General features: G+C 46.7%; 1 protein-coding gene across 1 annotated transcript in view; it reads right to left on the reverse strand.

The window, feature by feature from the left end:
- Positions 1 to 2,555: 2,555 nt before the first annotated feature.
- The window catches only part of LOC308279601 (broad substrate specificity ATP-binding cassette transporter ABCG2-like), a gene marked incomplete at both ends in the record, with an annotated part of 32,803 nt that continues 10,360 nt past the window's right edge, over positions 2,556 to 24,998 (reverse strand). The window contains 5 exons of the mRNA XM_080720118.1: positions 2,556 to 2,717; positions 10,420 to 10,676; positions 12,671 to 12,769; positions 14,150 to 14,301; positions 20,047 to 20,204. Coding sequence (XP_080576244.1) covers positions 2,556 to 2,717; positions 10,420 to 10,676; positions 12,671 to 12,769; positions 14,150 to 14,301; positions 20,047 to 20,204 — 828 coding nt within the window. The remainder of the gene's footprint in view (positions 2,718 to 10,419; positions 10,677 to 12,670; positions 12,770 to 14,149; positions 14,302 to 20,046; positions 20,205 to 24,998) is intronic.

The raw sequence follows: 24,998 nt of genomic DNA on the forward strand, positions 1-24,998 counted from the left end.
AGTAAAGAATTTTTGAAGAATGATTAGGGAGATGTCAAAAAAAAAAAAAAAGGCACATTGAAATGGCTTCCACTGGCCAAGCAGGGTTAATCAGATCATTACATAGTGACTAACAGATTATCACCTATTGTACAAAATGGGAACTGAATAGGAGAGGAGGGAACTCTTCCTTTCATAGAATGTCCAGCACTGCATGTTAGGCAGCCACCCCGAGACCGAGCAGGAGCTATTAGCACACTAAAGCTGGTGGGAGAGATGAGGAATGGGACAGCCCCACAACACACCATTGTCTCCCCCCAACAAAATGCTAATCAAGTACAAAAGGGAAGGAGTCCTTCGCAGCAGAGCAGCCCAGCATCTCATCATCTCACCCAGTAACAGGTGAGATGATGGAGGTTCACACCACCTGTTGGGGTGCAGGCCCAGGTGTGGCACCCAGGAGCACACAGCAGCAGCTCCTGGCCCCAGTCAATACCTGGCACACAGTGATCCAGCTAAGGCCACCCCAGGACATGGACTGGGACGTGCAAGGACACACTCACAAGGGAAAGACTGAGGAGGTGTTACAGATTAGGAAAAAAAAAAAAACTAGAAAAGATATTTTTCTGCAGAGGATCCTGAGACAGAAGAGCGACAGCCTGGAAACTGGTGATGTTTGACTGGAGTCTGAGGACTCCATGGTTGGGAAGCCATCCTCATGGTCCTCCTCACTGGAAGGCTGATGCGATGGGTTGTCCTCGCTCCTACAAGTGTTCACTACGCAGTGTTTAGGGGTGCCAAGCATCAAGCTGGAAGAATCCTATGCAAGACTGAAATGGGGGGCAGCAAAGACAGCAGAGTGTGTCAAAGGTGGGGAGCCAGGCGAGGGCAGAGAGAGTTCTCTGCTTTGCTCTTGGAGCTGCCCTGTCAGCTTGAGGTTATTTTTATTCATTTTTGAGAAGTTGTTCAAAACTAAACTTTTGAAATTTCTCCTATAATCATTCCTGCCACAGTCTCCTTTCTTGATAAAGGAGATGTCATTGTTTTGGCTTCATTCCTCTGCTAGTTGAGGCCCACTCCTCAGGAGTGCGTGTCTCGGTCCTCACAGCCCAGGTCCAGTTCCCGGGCCCTTCCAGTTGATTTTGCCTTGAAAACGGGCACAGGATCCCTGCTCCAGCTCCCCGTGGGTATCCTACTCCAGCCCCAAGACCCTCATGGCTCCTTCCTGTATCTGCTCTCAACCTACCCAGCTGCACAGCCTCCCCACAGCCACAGCACTGCTCTGACACTCTCAGGATCCCTCCATGGTCCTCAGTGACAGAAAAGGACCCACTTCTCACAGCAGCCTGCGAGGTCTGTGTAGCTGCCACCAACTCAGCGCAGCTTGTGTCAATTCTAACTGTGATGACTGAACCCTGGCCTCCCCAGAACTCACAGGCTTAAGTCCTAACCCCATGGCCTCAGAATGGGGCTACATTTGAAGACAATCTTCAAGAGGTCATGAATAACAAAAGTATCACTGAGCAGATGTCCACTTAAGAGATTAGGACATGGGCACAGAGGGAGAGGGTGGCCAACCACAGGCCAGTGAGACAGGCCTGGGAAGAAACACCCGTGGATACCTCGACCTCCATGTTCAGCCTCCAGGGATGGATGGAAGGTAATTTTTGCCTCTATACCGCGGGCAGTGGTGGAGTGATGATAGTAGCCATCCCCATTCTCCTCAACTCACTGGGTCCTTGCCCCTCTGGAGTCTCTGATGCTCTGCCCACACACCTCAGGCATGCTCTGCCTTGGGACCACTGCCTGCTCCTTCCAGCTAGAGGTCTCTTCTGCCAGGGAGAGCAGGCCTCACTCCCTCTCTCCCAGCTAGCAGGTACACACTTGAGCTCTTCTCTGAACCCCCTGCTGTTTCCACCAGCTCCCCACCCCCACAGCCTTCCTTCCTGAGCTCTTGTTTCATCTTGCTTGACAACACTTTGATGTTCACTGGTTGCTTCCCTCTAACAAAGAAGGAAGAAATTTTGCCATTCACTTCTGAATCCCCTGTACCAAGAATACCAGGTACAAGAAGTGATCAGATGTTAAATAAATAACAGAACTGTAAGCCCAGTTTTGGGGAGGTTGAGACAGGAGGATTGCAGGAGCAAGGCTAGCAGCAACTTAGTGAAACCCTGTTTCCAAATAAAAAATAAAATATGGCTGGAGGTGTAGCCTGGCAGAATATTCCTGGGTTCAATCAACACACACACACACACACACACACACACACACACACACACACACACAGAAAAGTAAGAAAGAAATAGCCAGGCATGGTGGTGTATACTTGTAATCTTAGTACTTGGGAGGCTGAAACAGGAGCATCCAGGTTCGCAGCCAGCTTCAGCTACTTACTGAGGCTCTTCCCAACTTAGTTAGGCCCTGTTTCAAAAAATAAAGAATTACAAATAAGGCTGGGGGTGTAGCTCGAAGGTAAAATGCCCCTGGGTTCTGTTCCCAGTACCACAAAAAAAGAAAGAAAGAAAAGAAAAAAGGAAAGAAAAGAGAGAGCAATGTTCTTGATGCACTTGCACTCAGCTTTTCAAGAGTAAAAAGACAGCATTTGCTGTGCTTGAGTCTAAGCCAGTTGTGGGCTCATCCAGGAACAAGATGGAAGGATCAGTGATCAGCTCCATTGCGATGCTAGTCCTTTTCCTTTCTCCCCCAGACACACCACGGAGAAACTGAGTTCCAACCTAAAACGCAAATCACTGTCATTATCAACAGGAACAACCATGATCACTATCATTCAGCCCGTCCTGCTAGAGACATGTTAGCTCTTGATTCTCACTCTGCACAATAGCAAGTAAAGGAATACCTGGGAGAAGGAGTCAGTTTCCCTTTACCAGATGCACTGGGCAAAACTACCAAGTGTGTAACCTGAGATGAGGTCCATGCTTTTAATGGTTCTATAGGTTCCTTATCCTGTCAAATATAGAGTTTAAAATAGTAAGTTAAAACTGGGTGTGGCGGCACATACTTGTAATCCCAGCACTTGGGAGGCTGAGACAGGAGGATCGCAGAATCACAGCCAACCTTAGCTACTAAGGCCCTTTGCAACTTAGTGAGATCCTGCTTCAAAATAAAGAATAAAATGTGGGGCTGGGTTTGGCTCAGAGGTAGAATGTGTCTGGGTTCAACCCCTAGTACCAAAAAAATAAATAAATGAATAGCGAGTTAGAAGCTGAGCATGGTGGCATACGTTTGTAATCCCAGCATTTGGGAGGCTGAGACAGGAGGATCACAGTTCATGGACAGCCTCAGCTACTTAGTGAGGCCCTTTGCAACTCAGTGAGAACCGGTTTCAAAATAAAAAAAAATAAAAAATAGGGCTGGGGGTGTAGCTAGGAGGTGGAATGCCCCTGGGTTCAATCCCCAATACCACACACAAACAAATAGCAAGTTAGAATATGAGCAGAAATGGCCCTGATAGAGTGAGATCACAGGATAAAACAGGAGATAAATACAGGAGAGGAAAAAGGAAAGCATCTCTAATAATTTATTAGTCACCTAACAAACCCCTCTTCACAAACTATCTACACCAAATGTCCCCAGTGGACTTATAAGAAGTGGGGGACCTTGGAGCCATATTATATATAATACCAAATATACCACATTAACACACTTTCAATCAACAGAAAGCTTTCCAAATTGATGCTGCCCACTTTCTAACTCACTGCAGAATTCCCAATTCATCCTTTCAGACAAATCCAGAAGGTGGGATATTCCACAGAGCACTGGCTTAATCTTTTCAACCAGTCAATTTCAGCATGTGTGCCAAGAGGAGTTAGAAGGCTTTGGGGTGGCAGGAAGTAGAAAACAATTCTGAAATTCAAAGTCTCCAAAGAGATAATAATCACCGGCTACTCATGACCCTTGGCTGTATCCCATTAATAACTGCACAGTAAGAGAAATTTGGAGACAGTCTGAGGAAGATGAATGAATGTGGGCTTGACAGAGCTGATGACATGAAGACTTTTGTTCATTGATAATAATATTACAGTTAGGTAGCCAAATGTCCTTTTTCTTTTGTTTTTATGTTTATTTACTTATTTATTTGGTGCTAGGGATGAAGCCCAGGGCCTCACACTTTGCAAAAGCATATTCTACCACTGAACCACACACTTAGCCTCTTGGCTTTGTGTTTTGCAGGTGCATAATGACTTTTTAGGGACAAAGTAAGATATAATTTTCTTTAAAATACTTCAGTAAGAAATGGCTATTAAGATTATGGGATAAGCCAGGCATGGTGGCGCACGCTTCTAATCTCAGCATTTGGGAAGCTGAAACCCAGAGGATCGCGGTTCGCGGACAGCCTCAGCTACTTAGTGAGGCTCTTTGCAACTCAGAGAGACCCAGTTTCAAAATAAAGAATAAAAAATAGGGCAGGGAGTATAGCTCAGAAGTCGAATGCCCCTGGGTTCCGTCCCCAGACCCGCAAATAAATAAATAAATAAATAAATAATAAAAAGATTATGGGATAAGATGCTAACTACTGAGAAATCTAGGTCTATTAGAGCCAGGCATGGTGGTGCACACTTATAATTCCAGTACTTGGGGGGCTGAGACAGAAGGATCTGAGGTTCAAGAACAGCCTCAGTAAGTAGTGAGACTCTCATCAACTTAACAAGACCCTGCTTCAAAAATAAAAATACAATAGGCCTGGGGATGTAGCTTGGAGATAGAATGCCCCTTGGCTCAATCCCCAGTAACACAACAAAAATTGTTAGTAATTATTCTCTTATGTTAAGTATCTCATAATCATATCATTATAGCGGTCGATTTTCTCTATATTTTTCAAGTTTTATTTAAAAGGTCAAAATTATCTCAGTCAATGAAATTACATGAATTCTTAGAAGTTAACAACTGCCTTTGTACATGTTCCCTGGAAATCCAAATGAACCATTTAGAGAAATGAATGCTTAAAGGTTAAGAACAGGACTGGAGATGTAGCTCAGTGGTAGAGCACTTGCTCTGGATTCACTGACATTACAAAATCATCATCATCATCATCATTGTAAAAGAAAGTACCTTGCTGGAAAGACAAAATCAAGCAAATAAACATAGCTAAAGCAAAGAAAACTCCATTATTCAAAAAACAACAATAAGTGGTTAATGGTAGCATTTCAGAATTATTCTTCCAAACAAAATATAGCAAAATACACCTTACATAAAAGATTGTCAGCAGGTAGCACGCCAGACCCCTGGATAAACCAGGCACAGTGAGACGCTGGGTTCCGGGCAGGGGTCGCACGGGTCACGCCTGCCAGGGCCCGGGTCACGGGACTCTGGGCCCGGGCCGAACTGAGTGTAGCAAGCTAGACCCCTGGAGAAACCAGGCCCAGTAACACGCTGGGTTCCGGGCGGGGTTCGCGCGGGGCACACCAGCCGGGTCCTGGGTCACGGGACTCTGGGCCCCTTGCCGAACTGTGCGTAACATGCCAGACCCCTGGAGAAACCGGGCTCAGGACCCTGGGTTCCGGGCAGGGGTCGCGCGGAGCATGCCAGCCGGGCCGGGTAGCGGGACCCTGGGCCCCAGGCGGAGTAGTGCGGAGCACTCTGGACCCATGGGGAAACCGACCGGGTTACAGTGCTACTGAGTGAGTGCCTGATCCCACTAACTCATCAAACCACATATACTGTCTTCTCTTATTTAAAAAAAAAAAAAAGGAACAGAAAAAAAAAAGAAAAATATCGGAGAGGAGTTTAGAAAGCCGTTATGGATGCCAGGACACTGGAGATGCAGACAAAACTTATCTAAATGCCCTGGAACTTATGGAAAAATTCCCCGTGAAGGAGGACAGCTATTTCTCTATATTGTTAAGAATCTCAGACATCACCTGTAAGGAGAGAGTTTAGCGGAGACCAAGGAGAAAGGCGGTGTTGAAAGAGGTCTCCGCGATGGCGGTGGAGACTGGTATTCAGGAGAAGCAGAAACCGCATCCTACCACCCTTATTTTTTTGGAGAAATTACACCAAATGTCGAAGGCTACCATAATGCATGCTTAGGAACACTGGACAACATTCAGAGTGGAAAAAGAGCCTGGGAAGGATTTGAAATGGTGGAGGCAGTGGCAATGGCAGTGGCCAGTACTCAGGGGAGGCAGATATCTGATACATTACACCTGGAACCTTTGAAATAATAACCACAGAGACAGTGATCGGAAGCTGCTGAGGGGTTAGGCGGTGCCGGGGCCAGTGGCCGACATCGGAGCTTTCTGTGAGGCAAGGCCAGTACTGAGGCCTCTGTGGCTGGGATTGGAGCCTGCCGAGGGGTTAGACCGATGCTGGGGCCAGCGAGACTGGCATCGGAGCCTGCCATGAGGCAAGGCTCGTGCTGGGGCCTTCGAGGACGGGTCCAGAGCCTGCTGAGTGGTTAGGCCAGTGCTAGGGCCAGCGAGGCCAGCATCGGAGCCTGCCGTGAGGCAAGGCCGGTACTGGGGCCTCCGAGGCCAGGATAAGAGCCTGCCGAGGGGTTAGGACGGTGCTCGGGCCAGCAAGGCTGGCATCGGAGCCTGCCGAGAGGCAAGGCCAGTACTGGGGCCTCCGAGGTCAGGATAAGGGCATGCCGAGGAGTTAGGCTGGTGCTGGGGCCAGCGAGGCCGGCATCGGAGCCTGCTGTGAGGCATGGCCGGTGCTGGGGCCTCTGAGGCCGGGATCGGAGCCTGCCGAGGGGTTAGACTGGAACTGGGGCCAGTGAGGCCGGCATCGGAGCCTGCCGTGAGGCAAGGCCGGTACTGGGGCCTCCGAGGCCAGGATAAGAGCCTGCCGAGGGGTTAGGCCGGTGCTCAGGCCAGCAAGGCCGGCATCGGAGCCTGCCGAGAGGCAAGGCCAGTACTGGGGCCTCCGAGGCCAGGATAAGGGCATGCCGAGGAGTTAGGCTGGTGCTGGGGCCAGCGAGGCCGGCATCGGAGCCTGCCGTGAGGCATGGCCGGTGCTGGGGCCTCTGAGGCCGGGATCGGAGCCTGCCGAGGGGTTAGACTGGAACTGGGGCCAGTGAGGCTGGCATCGGAGCCTGCCTTGAGGCAAGGCCGGTTCTGGGGCCTCCGAGGCCAGGATAAGAGCCTGCTGAGGGGTTAAGCCAGTGCTGGGGCCAGAGAGGCCGGCATCAGAGCCTACTGTGAGGCAAGGCCAGTGCTGGGGCCTCCGAGGCTGGGATCGGAGACTGCCTTGAGGCAAGGCCAGTACTGGGGCCTCCGAGGCCATGATAAGAGCCGGCGGAGGGGTTAGGTCGGTGCTGGGGTCAGTGAGGCCGGGATAGGAGCCTGCCTTGAGGCAGGCCGGTACTGGGACCTCCGAGGCCAGGATAAGAGCCTGCCGAAGGGAGAGACCGGTACTGCGGCCAGCGAGGCCGGCATCGGAGCCTGCCATGAGGTGAGGCCAGCATCGGAGCCTGCCATGAGGCATGGCCAGTGCTGGGGCCTTCAAGGCCGTGATCGGAGCCTGCCGAGGGGTTAGACCAGTGCTGGGGCCAGTGAGGCCGGCATTGGAGCCTTCCGTGAGGCAAGGCCAGGACTGGGGCCTCCAAGGCCAGGATAAGAGCCTGCCAAGGGGTTAGGCCGGTGCTGGGGCCAGCGAGGCTGGCACCGGAGCCTGCTGTGAGGCAAGGCTGGTGCTCAGGCCTCCGAGGCCGGGATCGGAGACTGCCTTGAGGCAAGGCCAGTACTGGGGCCTCCAAGGCCAGGATAAGAGCCTGCCAAGGGTTTAGGCCAGTGCTGGGGCCAGCAAGGCCGGCATCGGAGCCTGCCTTGAGGCAAGGCTGGTACTGGGGCTTCCTAGGCCAGGATAAGAGCCTGCTGAGGGGTTAGGCCAGTGCTGGGGCCAGTGAGGCCGGCATCGGAGCCTGCCGTGAGGCAAGGCCGGTCATGGGGCCTCCGAAGCCAGGATAACAACCTGCTGAAGGGTTAGACCGGTGCTGGTCCAGCGAGGTCAGCATCGGAGCCTGCCGTGAGGCGAGGCCAGCATTGGAGCCTGCCGTGAGGCATGGCCAGTGCTGGGGCCTCCTAGGCCGGGAGCAGAACCTGCTGAGGGATTAGGGCCAATGTCCAGCATCGGAGCCCGCCGTTAGGCTAGGCCACTCCTGTGGCCTCCAAGGCCAGGATCAAAGCCACCTGAGGGGTTAGGCTGGTGTAGGGGCCAGTGAGACCAGAACAGGGGCCTCCCATGAGGCAAGGCCGCTGCTTGAGCCAGTGAGGTCTGGATCAGTCCACTGAGTAGCCAGGCCACTACTGGGGCTGTCAAGAGTGGGATCGGTACTTGCAACGCAGCATGCACAGGGAAATATCGCAGAAAATATAAATCAGATGCTTCTCTTAATCTGCAATAACTAGGAGGAAAGGGGCAACAGGAAGAGGTTGAGCTATAGAAAGGGCCCTATAGTGAAGCAACTAATGTGACCAATCAGAGGGTATGTAATAGTGGAGGATGGAGCCTCTTTAAAACGCAGGAGGTACATAAACAAATGCATCAAAGTTAATCACCAAAGAAGTGTGGGATGAAGGGAGGGGGAGGGAATGGGATGGGGGCTTGAGGAGGGCTAATTGGATGATGTGTGCTTGTATATCCTCTCAAGTCTTATACTCCAATGTGATTGATATATGACAATGCACCAATTTAAAAAATAAATAAATTTAAAAAAAAGATTGTCAGCAGAGATGAAAGGAAGAAATAGCCAAAAATAAAAAAAAAACCACCCATTCCTCACTGCCTCTATGGAGGGGAGATCACAGGGTGCTAAACCATAGTCATTACATTCTAAATAGCTCACTGTCACCCCAAACTCCAAATGTCTGCTCAGCAAAATGTTCATACCAGCTATTCAGTCATAAAGTTCATTATTCATAATACAAGAATGGTTTTGATCAATTTTTAATACCTGGGAGCAAAGAGACAAAGGATAACATTTATTACAACATGAAATTCATACTTCAGTGTCCAGGAATAAAGTTTTACTAGAACACAGGCAGGTTCATGTGTTCATGTATGAGCCATGGCTGCTTTCACACTAAGATAGCAGGGTTGGCTATCTAAGACAAAGACCGTGTATGGTCTGCAAAGGCTAAAATACCTGCCATATGGCTCTTTACCAAAAAAGGTTTTCCTGTTCCTACACTAACAATCAAGTATTCGCAAACCTCAACAAGACTTGTCCCATAAGCTCGGGAATTCCCCTTAATCTAGAGAAGGCTACTTCTCTGAACATCGCTGGAATTCCTGTTGTGGTGCCAAGTCCACTGATGAGGTAAGTGGGCTGGAGTGCACCCGGAGGCATGTTTGCATCATAAGGAAGCCTAGGACCAAAACAGGCCACAGTGCTAGTGGAGTGCCAGAAGCTTGCGCTAATCATGCCCCGTCCAGAGCTACCACACATAAGTCTTGGATAATACATTTACAAACCACTTTCAGAGTTAAGGAGTAAAACCTAATGCAGAAATCACACTGAAGAATGGACTCATTCCATCATCTCACTATAGAACAAAGGTTGATGAATCTAACTTACCTGAGGTGTTTCCAAATTACATCAAATCTATTTTCAGACAATACAATTAAATTACCTTCAGGTAGTTTAGTTCCCTCACCACCTGATTTCAACTGCAAATCAACTTTCTTCTCCCTACCTTTCTCTCCCCTCTCCATCCCTCCTCTTCTTAATCTTTCTGCATAACCCTTTCTGCCACCTGACATGCTATTTTTTTTCTTTATTCAGTTATCCCTCTCCTCATAAGAAAATAAGGTAATAGAGCAGAGATTTCTGTTTTTCTCCTTTTGTTCATGCCTGTACTAGAGTCTCATGATGTTGGGTTGAACTTCTGGAATGAATCAATGAACAACAGTGGACAGCTACGAGAAAATCCCATATATGGCTGTCATGGTCTTACTTAGAAAATTCGACTATGATTTTCCATGATAATATGTTCATTTTTATTTTTATTTATTTATTTGCTAATACTGGGGGTGGAACCCAGGGGCTTTCTACCTCCGGGCTATGCTCCCAGACCTATTTCATACTTTATTTGGAAACAGGGTCTCACCAAGTTACTGAGAGCCTCACTAAGTAGCTGAGGCTGGCTTCGAAACTGTGCGATCCTCCTGTCTCAGCCTCCCAAGTACTGGGATTACAAGCATGTGCCACCACGCCCGGCTTCCATTATAATATGTTTAAACCATAAAAATTCTGAGATAGGTAGCCCAAGAAAACACTAAAAAAGGTTTATATGAGTAATAATTCAGTTGTGTTTCACACGTTTCATTGAGTGTTTCAATATCCCACATTGGAAAAAAAAAAAAAAACAGAAGGATGAGTAGATGAACATAATCCTAGAGCAGAGCACAGCAAAACCAAAATGCTCCCCTATGAGAAGTCCACAGCACAATTAAAAAAAAAATCTGTCAGGTTACCTGAGCTATAAAAGCTTGAGGATTACCGAGTAGATTTTTGAATGAGCGCCTGGTAATCCATCTGAGTTGGTGACAGAAGGAGGTGGGATAGGCAATGTCCTTGGAGGTAAAGCTCTTCTTCTTCTTTTTCTGACCAATCGAGAGTTGCTCTAAACTATCTTTTGTTTCTCTGTAGAAAGAGGAGTTGGCGTAAAACTCAGCTAAGTTTTCTATGATTGTTTTTTCTTTTTTGGCAAGGTCTTCAATCTGATCATAGGCTTTGGAATAAAAGTCGACAAAGAAAGGAAACATTATTAACAGATAACAGATGATTTAACCCAATTTTCCGTGATTTCCCCCCTTCTTTTAGATAACACTGAGGTGTTATATAAAGCTTGAAGATAAAATAGTTTTTCCCTTCTTTAGACATTAGAAAAACACAATTGAGCTGAACTTCTCACAATGTTTTGGGCCCAAATTCTTAAAATAAACTTCTTACCATATATATCTATAATTCTTAACATAAAAATCTGGATTTTGCTTTTCTATTATGTTCAAATGTATAAACTGCTCTCTTATTTATTTATTTATTTATTTATTTATTTATTTATTTATTTGGTGGTACTGGGGTTCCTGGAAACCCTTCTACCTCTGGTTACACTCCCAGGCCTATTTTTATATACTTTTATTTGGAAACAGGGTCTCTTAAGCCAGCGCATCTGTCTTCGAACCTGCGCGATCCTCCAGTTTCCACCTCCCAAGCACAGGGATTACAAGCATGCACCACCATGCCCGGCTTTGTTTCTTATTTTAAAGATACTATAAAGAACCAAGCATGATGGCACATGCCTTTAATTCCAGTCCTTGGGAGTCTGAGACAGGAGGATTGCAGGTTTAAGGAGAGCCTCAGCAACTTAGTGTGCTGGAGCCAGCCGGGTTCCAAAGAGAGGCATGAGGATAAAAGATTTTAACTCTCAAGAATTTGATTCCAAGAATTTTTAATTAAACGTGGGGGGAACGCCACCCTACTCCTGAATTGATACCTCTATTGGCCGATCCCTGCTTGCTCCTTGGTCAATATTTCCTACTGGCTGACCCCCGATCCTGGGCCAATATTCCCTATTGGGCCAACAACAGGTTTATTTCTCTTGAGGTATTTATACAGTTGCAGGTCAATCAATATCCTTGTGCCATCACCACCTGATCTTCTCTCAGAACTTTTACATTGAACATTCTATGACCCCAAACCTTGTTGACTCTGGGCGAAGGAAAGTCAACTGAGTCAGAAATATTCTTTCAGGGGAAAACCTTAATAGCTTCCCACATTAGTGAGGCCCTCAGCACCTTAAAATTAAAAATAGACCTGCGGGTAAAGTTAAGAGGTAAAATGCCCCTGGGTCTCTGTCTCTGTCTCTGTCTCTGTCTCTGTCTCTCTCTCTCTCTCTCTCTCTCTCTCTCTCTCTTTCTCTTTCGCTCTCTCTCACACGCACACACACACACACACACACACAAATACTATAAACAATGGTATTTATTTTTAATGGAAATTCCCCTTACAACTGACTGTATTATATAAATACTCATCAATGAAATTAACTAAAAAAACCACTTGCAATACTCATTAACAACTAAGCCTATCTTCTCTTGACTAGAATCAGAATATTCATAACTGTAATTGCGCAAAGCCTTTTTATTTTTTTGCATGGTAAAGCTTAAACAATTATTTTCCTCAAAAACTATTCCGATTGATAAATTAAGATGTTTGCAGCCGGGTGTGGTGGCGCACACTTGTAATCCCAGCATTTGAAAGGCTGAGACAGGAGGACTGTGCATGTTTGAAGCCAACCTCAGCTACTTAGTGAGGCCCTTTACAACTCAGTAAGACCCTGTTTCAAAATTTAAAAAAAAAATGGGGCTGGGCTGGGGGTGTTGCCCAGAGGTAGACTGCTCCTGGGTTCCATCCCCAGTGCCTTAAAAAAAAAAAAAAGTATGTCTATATAACTTGCAGATTGAGTGGTCTGAGCATAACAATAGATATTCTAAAACTTAGAGAAATGAGAGTTCTGAGGAGGAGAAAAAGTAGAGCAAAATACTGGCATTTCAACATTAAGGTTTAAATATGATAAATAAATGTGGCATTAGTGAGATTGGATGGCATACTATCCAGATATTAAAATATGAATTTGCTGTGGAATGACACAGCACCATGTTTTAATGAGTCAACACTTTGCTCATCTTCAGCTAAATCTGTGACTCCACAAGACACACATACCATCATGGTCTTCTCTGTTTAATACCACAGCAGAGGAGTCTCCATTAATGATGTCCAGGAAGAAGTCTGCAGGGTTATTGTAGGGCTCACAGCGGTAACCTACGAAAGAAAGCAACCTAAAATTACAACTTCATGTTCTTGGGAGAAAAAAAGAGGACTCACATACTTAGGGAGAGGAAGGGGAGGTGAGGGAAGGGAGAATCTAATAACTTCCCCCTCGTCTTTTTGGTCTTTTTCCCCCTAATTTATCCTTTTCTCTTATATATTTCATTAACAACAAAAAATATTCCAAACTAATCTTGGACTCTTTGGAACATACTACATTTGTCATTACCCAGCCTAAATAATAAGACCCAACCAGCTACCAATATATATGGTGTGGTGTTTATCAGGACTTCTTCAAATATCTAAATCTGGGTCCAAGAAAAAAAAATTAACTGTTCAGTGCTATGCATGTTAGAAATTATTGCTTTCCGCATTCTAAACTCAGAGGTCCAAAGGCTGCCATAATTCCAAATAAAGGAGAAATCCCTAGAGCAGCATCCTCAAGGGAATGTGACCTTCACAGCATACCTGAGTCTGACCTCAGCTTCTTGTAGCACAAACATCTAAAATTGGCCTGAAGTCTAACTCTTACGTTCATCTCCCCTGGGTGCCCCAGACCCACATATACTTGATTATTTTTATTTTTATTTTTTTGTGGTACCAAGAATGGAATCCAGAGGTTTTCTACCTCTGGACTACACTCCCTAAATTATTTTCTATTTTATTTGGAAATAGGGTCTCAGTGAGTTGCTGAGAGCCTCACTAAGTAGCTGAGGCAGGCTTAGAACCTGTGTGATCCTCCTGTCTCAGCCTCCCATGTGCTGGGATTACAAGTATGTGCCACCATGCCCGGCTACTTCATTATTTATTTATTTATTTATTATTTATTTTTGGCGGTAGTGGGGTTCCTAGACACCTCGGGGCTATACTCCCAGATTAAATGACAGACATTAAAAAAACTTTTTTAAAAGATATCTAGTGAATATTTAAAACTGTATTTGGGTTTGTGAATTTGGCTTGTGAAACCAACACATTTATTACTGAACTTTCAAGGAAAAGGCACCTTAACTGGGAAGTAAAACAAACATATGCTCAGTACACTCACACACAAACACACACACACACACACACACACACACACACACGCAAACACACACACACACACACACATGCTCACGCACATGTACACATACACATACATGCACACATGCATACTCAAATTAAACAGCAAAAGGAAAGACACATAACCAGGAAGCAAGTTCTGTAAAGTAAAGAAAAATTCTGGCACTGAACTGACCAAAGATGGTTTAGAGCTCTGGAACCCAAGGTACATTTATGCAAAAGCCAAAGAGCACAGCACAACTGCTGACCCTCTCTGCTCCCTCCCAGGGTTCTAGGAGTGAAGGATCTACTGCATGAGAAAGGCAACCACACCTGCTGATGAGAAGTTCTCCAAGGCCTCCTGTGCGGGCCCATGGAACATTAGTTTTCCTGCGGCCAATAAGGTAAGACTATCAAACAGCTTGAAGATAGAATATCGAGGCTGATGAATAGAGAAGATGATTGTTCGTCCATGTTTAGACATCCTACATTAGAAGACAAATCAAATTAAAAATGTCATTAAACATCTAAACTCTGCAATTCTTGATAAAGTATTTTATTTATTCCTGCTGTTACATCATTTGTTTTCAGTTCAACTTAATTTTCTCTTACTAACGTCTCATGTCATCTTACATGATCTATTTGTTAGCTGGGGAACCTAAAGTTGATATTTTCTTAAAAAGACTAGGGCAACTAACTGGTAGTAAAGCTCAGCGGTAGAGGTTATTCTTAGAATGCATAAGATTCTGAGTTGAATTCCAAAAGGAAAGAAAAGGAGAGGAGAGGAGAATGTTTACTGATCATGCAGATTTCTGGGCAATCTTCCAACACACTGAATTAAACTCTCTGGGGATAGGTACAAGGAACTCATATTATCAAGTATCCCAAGTATCTGTATGTACAATTAAATTTGGAAACCACTTACAGACAGAAATTAAGAGAATGGTCATATGCCCAATTCTCATTGATCACCTAAGTCTTCTGGTTCTTTAGGAATTGGTTTTTATTCTTCCTCCCTGATAATACAATTACTATTACTAAGGACATGTTATGCATTTGCTAAATGCTTTAGAGATCATTTGATTTCAATTTTCACTGCCAGTGTAAGGTAGTTTCAAAATTTTTCCTCCTTTTTACCGATCAGGCTTAAAGGTCAAGAAAGTGGCCAAGGGGCCACAGTTCCTAGGCAAAGTTGGGTTTTGATTTCTGGTGTCATTCCATGGCATAAACAATGTTAAACTATCTATTCACAGGGGTTATTGCTATGAACAGAGGAGTCAAAGGTAAAAATCACTTTTCAAAATTGTTATTAGCCGGATGTGGTGGTGCACACTTGTAATCTCAGCATTTGGGAGGCTGAGACAGGAGGCTCAAAGTTCTCAGAAGGTCTCAGATACTTAGTGAGGCCCTCCATAATTTAGAGAGATCCTGTTTCAAAGTAAAGAATAAAAAATAGGACAGGGGGTGTAGCTTGGGGGTCAAATACCCCTGGGTTTCATCCCTAGACCTGCCAAAACAAAAAACAACAACCAAAAAAACAACTTATTAAGAATCTTATGAGTGTTTGGGAAGCAGAAACACGAGGATCACAGTTCATGAACAGCCTCAGCTACTTAGTGAGCACCTCCACAACTCAGTGAGACCCTGTTTCAAAAATAAAAAGTCTAAAAAATAGGGTTAGATGTGTAGCTCATAGGTACAATGCCCCTGGGTTCCATCACCAGTCCTGGAGAAAAAAAAAACTTATGAGAAAAATAACTATTGTAAGCATTTGATAGCACCTACTATTCATCAGCATGTGTCCAAGGGTGTGCACCCTCAAAGAAAATCAGGCCAGAAGATCAATAGTTTCAATACAGTGTGAGATATAAATATCTAAGGGCTCCTTGCAGCAAAATAGAAGAATTATAGGCCAATCTGAGGATAATAAATAGAATGTCAAAAGGTCCAACAGGAGTGAAAGAAGGAAAAGGTATTCAAGGTGTAAGAACAAGGTGAGCAAAGTGTGAAACTAAACAGTCTATTTGGAAATCTATCAGAAGCTCAATCTACAGAGAAAGGAGTGTGCGATTGTGCGTGTGTTTGTGTGTGTGTGTGTGTGTGTGTGTGCGCGCGCGCGCGTGTGTGTTGGTGTTGAGTGAAGAATTTCATTAAGAGACTGCAGAAAAACAGGCCCATGATGAATCCTTCACTCAGACTGGAACTTTACTGGGTAGGAAGCAGGGAGCTGGCAAGGACCTGGAGCGGGATGTGGGACAGCATGAAGGCCCTGCCGCTCAGAGTGCGGTGTGAGGGGCAGGGGCGTCAGTGTCAGTATCTCCTCTTAGAATCTCCTGTGGAGAATCCTGGACTCTACTTCAGGCCTATGGAAGAGGCTCTGCACTTTAACCAGACGCCAGGTGATAAGTCTGCACAGTGGTGCTTGAAAAGAACTGAGCAGAACGCTCTGCGTGAGGCCAGATGCTTGTGTACTACACCAGACAGAACAAAGGAAATAGTCATGAGAGTCTGCACCAGTCAGCCATCATTTTCTAATGAACACTCTTAACAGAGTTAAAGGTAATAAAAATGTCATGGATATATTCGTAACAAAACCTTAACCGATCCATAGCCTTGTGTCTTTATGTGCAGCGGACATCCGAGCCTTACAGCATCTAAAACCCCATCATCTTTCTGATTCTTCCCTCCTAAAATAAAGTCTTGCTCACAAGACCGTGGGCAACAGAGAAAGCAAGGCAGTGATAGAGAGGGGAAGTCAGGAAGCTACTGTGTTTGGCAGCTTAGAAAATGAGACAGGAGTTTCCAAGGGTGATGGACAGAGGCAGAGGCCAGAGAATTTGGAGACTAGTTGGACTAAACAATTCAACTAGTTGACTGAGAAAATGAACAAATATATTGATAAAATGGTAGTTGAATCTTTCACTGTATGATGTTACTTATAAAAACTAGAAACAGCAAAGACTCAAAATAAGTTGGAGGTCTAAGATTGGAGACAAAATATTACTATGAACTCTGGGTTTGGTTTGTTTGGTGTTTTTTCTTTTTTGTGGTGTTGGGGATTGAATTCAGGGGCATACTGCTAGGTATTGAAGTCCGGGGCACACTACACATACCCTAGCCCTATTTTTATTTATTTATTTATTTATTTACTTACTTATTTATTTATATTTGGGGTGTTGGGATGGAACCCAGGAGCATTATACCTTCATATATCCCCAGCCAAATTTTTTATTCTTTACTTTGAAATAGGGTCTCACTAAGTTGCAGAGGGCCTCACGAAGTACCCAGATCCTCCCATCTCAGCCTCCCAGGTATGGAGATTACAAGTGTGCACCACCACGCCCAGCTCCTATTTTATTTTTTATCTGGAAACAAGATCTTGCTAACTTGTTGAAGCTGTCCTCAAACTTGTGATCCTTCTGTCACAGCCTCCTACATACTAGGATTACAGATATATACCACCAAGCCCAGCTATCTATATATTACCTGTGTGTGTGTGTGTGTGTGTGTGTGTGTGTGTGTGTGTGTAATGTGTTTTTACTAGGTCTATAAAACATCTAGAAGCAACGCTACTCCAAGAGCAGTGAGCACACTACACAACCTGATTCTTCCTCGCAGAAACAGCTCATCCAGGCACAGTACAAAGCAAGACAGGAACATCCGAGTAACCAGAAAGTAAAGAATTTTTGAAGAATGATTAGGGAGATGTCAAAAAAAAAAAGGCACATTGAAATGGCTTCCACTGGCCAAGCAGGGTTAATCAGATCATTACATAGTGACTAACAGATTATCACCTATTGTACAAAATGGGAACTGAATAGGAGAGGAGGGAACTCTTCCTTTCATAGAATGTCCAGCACTGCGTGTTAGGCAGCCACCCCGAGACCGAGCAGGAGCTATTAGCACACTAAAGCTGGTGGGAGAGATGAGGAATGGGACAGCCCCACAACACACCATTGTCTCCCCCCAACAAAATGCTAATCAAGTACAAAAGGGAAGGAGTCCTTCGCAGCAGAGCAGCCCAGCATCTCATCATCTCACCCAGTAACAGGTGAGATGATGGAGGTTCACACCACCTGTTGGGGTGCAGGCCCAGGTGTGGCACCCAGGAGCACACAGCAGCAGCTCCTGGCCCCAGTCAATACCTGGCACACAGTGATCCAGCTAAGGCCACCCCAGGACATGGACTGGGACGTGCAAGGACACACTCACAAGAGAAAGACTGAGGAGGTGTTACAGATTAGGAAAAAAAAAAAACTAGAAAAGATATTTTTCTGCAGAGGATCCTGAGACAGAAGAGCGACAGCCTGGAAACTGGTGATGTTTGACTGGAGTCTGAGGACTCCATGGTTGGGAAGCCGTCCTCATGGTCCTCCTCATTGGAAGGCTGATGCGATGGGGTGTCCTCGCTCCTACAAGTGTTCACTAAGCAGTGTTTAGGGGTGCCGAGCATCAAGCTGGAAGAAACCTATGCAAGGCTGAAATGGGGGGCAGCAAAGCCAGCAGAGTATGTCAAAGGTGGGGAGCCAAGCGAGGGCAGAGAGAGTTCTCTGCTTTGCTCTTGGAGCTGCCCTGTCTGCTTGCGGTTATTTTTATTCATTTTTGAGAAGTTGTTCAAAACTAAACTTTTGAAATTTCTCCTATAATCATTCCTGCCACAGTCTCCTTTCTTGATAAAGGAGATGTCATTGTTTTGGCTTCATTCCTCTGCTAGTTGAGGCCCACTCCTCAGGAGTGCATGTCTCGGTCCTCACAGCCCAGGTCCAGTTCCCGGGCCCTTCCAGTTAATTTTGCCTTGAAAATTGCACAGGATCCCTGCTCCAGCTCCCCGTGGGTATCCTACTCCAGCCCCAAGACCCTCATGGCTCCTTCCTGTATCTGCTCTCAACCTACCCAGCTGCACAGCCTCCCCACAGCCACAGCACTGCTCTGACACTCTCAGGATCCCTCCATGGTCCTCAGTGACAGAAAAGGACCCATTTCTCACAGCAGCCTGCGAGGTCTGTGTAGCTGCCACCAACTCAGCGCAGCTTGTGTCAATTCTAACTGTGATGACTGAACCCTGGCCTCCCCAGAACTCACAGGCTTAAGTCCTAACCCCACGGCGGCCTCAGAATGGGGCTACATTTGAAGACAATCTTCAAGAGGTCATGAATAACAAAAGTATCACTGAGCAGATGTCCACTTAAGAGGAGATTAGGACATGGGCACAAAGGGAGAGGGTGGCCAACCACAGGCCAGTGAGACAGGCCTGGGAAGAAACACCCGTGGATACCTCGACCTCCATGTTCAGCCTCCAGGGATGGATGGAAAGTAATTTTTGCCTCTAAACCGCGGGCAGTGGTGGAGTGATGATAGTAGCCACTCCCATTCTCCTCAACTCACTGGGTCCTTGCCCCTCTGGAGTCTCTGATGCTCTGCCCACACACCTCAGGCATGCTCTGCCTTGGGACCACTGCCTGCTCCTTCCAGCTAGAGGTCTCTTCTGCCAGGGAGAGCAGGCCTCACTCCCTCTCTCCCAGCTAGCAGGTACACACTTGAGCTCTCTCTGAACCCCCTGCTGTTTCCACCAGCTCCCCACCCCCACAGCCTTCCTTCCTGAGCTCTTGTTTCATCTTGCTTGACAACACTTTGATGTTCACTGGTTGCTTCCCTCTAACAAAGAAGGAAGAAATTTTGCCATTCACTTCTGAATCCCCTGTACCAAGAATACCAGGTACAAGAAGTGATCAGATGTTAAATAAATAACAGAACTGTAAGCCCAGTTTTGGGGAGGTTGAGACAGGAGGATTGAAGGAGCAAGGCTAGCAGCAACTTAGTGAAACCCTGTTTCCAAATAAAAAATAAAATATGGCTGGAGGTGTAGCCTGGCAGAATATTCCTGGGTTCAATCAACACACACACACACACACACACACACACACACACACACACACACAGAAAAGTAAGAAAGAAATAGCCAGGCATGGTGGTGTATACTTGTAATCTTAGTACTTGGGAGGCTGAAACAGGAGCATCCAGGTTCGCAGCCAGCTTCAGCTACTTACTGAGGCTCTTCCCAACTTAGTTAGGCCCTGTTTCAAAAAATAAAGAATTACAAATAAGGCTGGGGGTGTAGCTCGAAGGTAAAATGCCCCTGGGTTCTGTTCCCAGTACCACAAAAAAAGAAAGAAAGAAAAGAAAAAAGGAAAGAAAAGAGAGAGCAATGTTCTTGATGCACTTGCACTCACCTTTTCAAGAGTAAAAAGACAGCATTTGCTGTGCTTGAGTCTAAGCCAGTTGTGGGCTCATCCAGGAACAAGATGGAAGGATCAGTGATCAGCTCCATTGCGATGCTAGTCCTTTTCCTTTCTCCCCCAGACACACCACGGAGAAACTGAGTTCCAACCTAAAACGCAAATCACTGTCATTATCAACAGGAACAACCATGATCACTATCATTCAGCCCGTCCTGCTAGAGACATGTTAGCTCTTGATTCTCACTCTGCACAATAGCAAGTAAAGGAATACCTGGGAGAAGGAGTCAGTTTCCCTTTACCAGATGCACTGGGCAAAACTACTAAGTGTGTAACCTGAGATGAAGTCCATGCTTTTAATGGTTCTATAGGTTCCTTATCCTGTCAAATATAGAGTTTAAAATAGTAAGTTAAAACTGGGTGTGGCGGCACATACTTGTAATCCCAGCACTTGGGAGGCTGAGACAGGAGGATCGCAGAATCACAGCCAACCTTAGCTACTAAGGCCCTTTGCAACTTAGTGAGATCCTGCTTCAAAATAAAGAATAAAATGTGGGGCTGGGTTTGGCTCAGAGGTAGAATGTGTCTGGGTTCAACCCCTAGTACCACAAAAAATAAATGAATAGCGAGTTAGAAGCTGAGCATGGTGGCATACGTTTGTGATCCCAGCATTTGGGAGGCTGAGACAGGAGGATCACAGTTCATGGACAGCCTCAGCTACTTAATGAGGCCCTTTGCAACTCACTGAGAACCGGTTTCAAAATAAAAAAATAAAAAATAGGGCTGGGGGTGTAGCTAGGTGGTGGAATGCCCCTGGGTTCAATCCCCAATACCACACACAAACAAATAGCAAGTTAGAATATGAGCAGAAATGGCCCTGATAGAGTGAGATCACAGCATAAAACAGGAGATAAATAAAGGAGAGGAAAGAGGAAAGCATCTCTAATAATTTATTAGTCACCTAACAAACCCCTCTTCACAAACTATCTACTTATCCCCAGTGGACCTATAAGAAGTGGGGGACCTTGGAGCCATATTATATATAATACCAAATATACCACATTAACACACTTTCAATCAACAGAAAGCTTTCCAAATTGATGCTGCCCACTTTCTAACTCACTGCAGAATTCCCAATTCATCCTTTCAGACAAATCCAGAAGGTGGGATATTCCACAGAGCACTGGCTTAATCTTTTCAACCAGTCAATTTCAGCATGTGTGCCAAGAGGAGTTAGAAGGCTTTGGGGTGGCAGGAAGTAGAAAACAATTCTGAAATTCAAAGTCTCCAAAGAGATAATAATCACAGGCTACTCATGGCCCTTGGCTGTATCCCATTAATAACTGCACAGTAAGAGAAATTTGGAGACAGTCTGAGGAAGATGAATGAAAGTGGGCTTGACAGAGCTGATGACATGAAGACTTTTGTTCATTGATAATAATATTACAGTTAGGTAGCCAAATGTCCTTTTTCTTTTGTTTTTATGTTTATTTACTTATTTATTTGGTGCTAGGGATGAAGCCCAGGGCCTCACACTTTGCAAAAGCATATTCTACCACTGAACCACACACTTAGCCTCTTGGCTTTGTGTTTTGCAGGTGCATAATGACTTTTTAGGGACAAAGTAAGATATAATTTTCTTTAAAATACTTCAGTAAGAAATGGCTATTAAGATTATGGGATAAGCCAGGCATGGTGGCGCACGCTTACAATCTCAGCATTTGGGAAGCTGAAACCCAGAGGATGGTGGTTCGCAGACAGCCTCAGCTACTTAGTGAGGCTCTTTGCAACTCAGAGAGACCCAGTTTCAAAATAAAGAATAAAAAATAGGGCAGGGAGTATAGCTCAGAAGTCGAATGCCCCTGGGTTCCGTCCCCAGACCCGCAAATAAATAAATAAATAAATAAATAATAAAAAGATTATGGGATAAGATGCTAACTACTGAGAAATCTAGGTCTATTAGAGCCAGGCATGGTGGTGCACACTTATAATTCCAGTACTTGGGGGGCTGAGACAGAAGGATCTGAGGTTCAAGAACAGCCTCAGTAAGTAGTGAGACTCTCATCAACTTAACAAGACCCTGCTTCAAAAATAAAAATACAATAGGCCTGGGGATGTAGCTTGGAGATAGAATGCCCCTTGGCTCAATCCCCAGTACCACAACAAAAATTGTTAGTAATTATTCTCTTATGTTAAGTACCTCATAATCATATCATTATAGCGGTCGATTTTCTCTATATTTTTCAAGTTTTATTTAAAAGGTCAAAATTATCTCAGTCAATGAAATTACATGAATTCTTAGAAGTTAACAACTGCCTTTGTACATGTTCCCTGGAAATCCAAATGAACCATTTAGAGAAATGAATGCTTAAAGGTTAAGAACAGGACTGGAGATGTAGCTCAGTGGTAGAGCACTTGCTCTGGATTCACTGACATTACAAAATCATCATCATCATCATCATTGTAAAAGAAAGTACCTTGCTGGAAAGACAAAATCAAGCAAATAAACATAGCTAAAGCAAAGAAAACTCCATTACTCAAAAAACAACAATAAGTGGTTAATGGTAGCATTTCCGAATTATTCTTCCAAACAAAATATAGCAAAATACACCTTACATAAAAGATTGTCAGCAGGTAGCACGCCAGACCCCTGGATAAACCAGGCACAGTGAGATGCTGGGTTCCGGGAGGGGGTCGCACGGGTCACCCCTGCCAGGGCACGGGTCACGGGACTCTGGGCCTGGGCCGAACTGAGTGTAGCAAGCTAGACCCCTGGAGAAACCAGGCCCAGTAACATGCTGGGTTCCGGGCGGGGGTCGCGCGGGGCACGCCAGCCGGGTCCTGGGTCACGGGACTCTGGGCCCCTTGCCAAACTGTGCGTAACATGCCAGACCCCTGGAGAAACCGGGTTCAGTACCCTGGGTTCCGGGCAGGGGTCGCGCGGAGCATGCCAGCCGGGGCCGGGTAGCGGGACCCTGGGCCCCAGGCGGAGTAGTGCGGAGCACTCTGGACCCATGGGGAAACCGACCGGGTTACAGTACTACTGAGTGAGTGCCTGATCCCACTACCTCCTCAAACTACATATACTGTCTTCTCTTATTTAAAAAAAAAAAAAAAAGGAACAGAAAAAAAAAGAAAAATATTGGAGAGGAGTTTAGAAAGCCGTTATGGATGCCAGGACACTGGATATGCAGACAAAACTTATCTAAATGCCCTGGAACTTATGGAAAAATTCCCCGTGAAGGAGGACAGCTATTTCTCTATATTGTTAAGAATCTCAGACATCACCCTTAAGGAGAGAGTTTAGCGGAGACCAAGGAGAAAGGCGGTGTTGAAAGAGGTCTCCGCGATGGCGGTGGAGACTGGTATTCAGGAGAAGCAGAAACCGGATCCTACCACCCTTAATTTTTTGGAGAAATTACACCAAATGTCGAATGCTACCATAATGCATGCTTAGGAACACTGGACAACATTCAGAGTGGAAAAAGAGCCTGGGAAGGATTTGAAATGGTGGAGGCAGTGGCAATGGCAGTGGCCAGTACTCAGGGGAGGCAGATATCTGATACATTACACCTGGAACCTTTGAAATAATAACCACAGAGACAGTGATCGGAAGCTGCTGAGGGGTTAGGCGGTGCCGGGGCCAGTGGCCGACATTGGAGCTTTCTGTGAGACAAGGCCAGTACTGAGGCCTCTGTGGCTGGGATTGGAGCCTGCCGAGGGGTTAGACCGATGCTGGGGCCAGCGAGACCGGCATCGGAGCCTGCCATGAGGCAAGGCTGGTGCTGGGGCCTTCGAGGTCGGGTCCGGAGCCTGCTGAGTGGTTAGGCCAGTGCTAGGGCCAGCGAGGCCAGCATCGGAGCCTGCCGTGAGGCAAGGCCGGTACTGGGGCCTCCGAGGCCAGGATAAGAGCATGCCGAGGAGTTAGGCTGGTGCTGGGGCCAGCGAGGCCGGCATCGGAGCCTGCCGTGAGGCATGGCCGGTGCTGGGGCCTCTGAGGCCGGGATCGGAGCCTGCCGAGGGGTTAGACTGGAACTGGGGCCAGTGAGGCCGGCATCGGAGCCTGCCTTGAGGCAAGGCCGGTTCTGGGGCCTCCGAGGCCAGGATAAGAGCCTGCCGAGGGGTTAAGCCAGTGCTGGGGCCAGAGAGGCCGACATCAGAGCCTACTGTGAGGCAAGGCCAGTGCTGGGGCCTCCGAGGCTGGGATCGGAGACTGCCTTGAGGCAAGGCCAGTACTGGGGCCTCCGAGGCCAGGATAAGAGCCGGCGGAGGGGTTAGGTCGGTGCTGGGGCCAGCGAGGCCGGGATCGGAGCCTGCCTTGAGGCAAGGCCGGTACTGGGACCTCCGAGGCCAGGATAAGAGCCTGCCGAAGGGAGAGACCGGTACTGGGGCCAGCGAGGCCGGCATCGGAGCCTGCCATGAGGTGAGGCCAGCATCGGAGCCTGCCATGAGGCATGGCCAGTGCTGGGGCCTTCAAGGCCGTGATCGGAGCCTGCGGAGGGGTTAGACCAGTGCTGGGGCCAGTGAGGCCGGCATTGGAGCCTTCCGTGAGGCAAGGCCAGGACTGGGGCCTCCAAGGCCAGGATAAGAGCCTGCCAAGGGGTTAGGCCGGTGCTGTGGCCAGCGAGGCCGTAATCGGAGTCTGCCTTGAGGTAAGGCCAATACTGGGTCCTCCGAGGCCAGGATAAGAGCCTGCCGAGGGGTTAGGCCGGTGCTGGGGCCAGCGAGGCTGGCACCGGAGCCTGCTGTGAGGCAAGGCTGGTGCTCAGGCCTCCGAGGCCGGGATCGGAGACTGCCTTGAGGCAAGGCCAGTACTGGGGCCTCCAAGGCCAGGATAAGAGCCTGCCAAGGGTTTAGGCCAGTGCTGGGGCCAGCAAGGCCGGCATCGGAGCCTGCCTTGAGGCAAGGCTGGTACTGGGGCTTCCTAGGCCAGGATAAGAGCCTGC

This window comes from Muscardinus avellanarius (genome assembly GCF_963383645.1).
Source record: "Muscardinus avellanarius genome assembly, contig: SCAFFOLD_70, whole genome shotgun sequence".
Lineage (NCBI taxonomy): Eukaryota > Metazoa > Chordata > Mammalia > Rodentia > Gliridae > Muscardinus > Muscardinus avellanarius.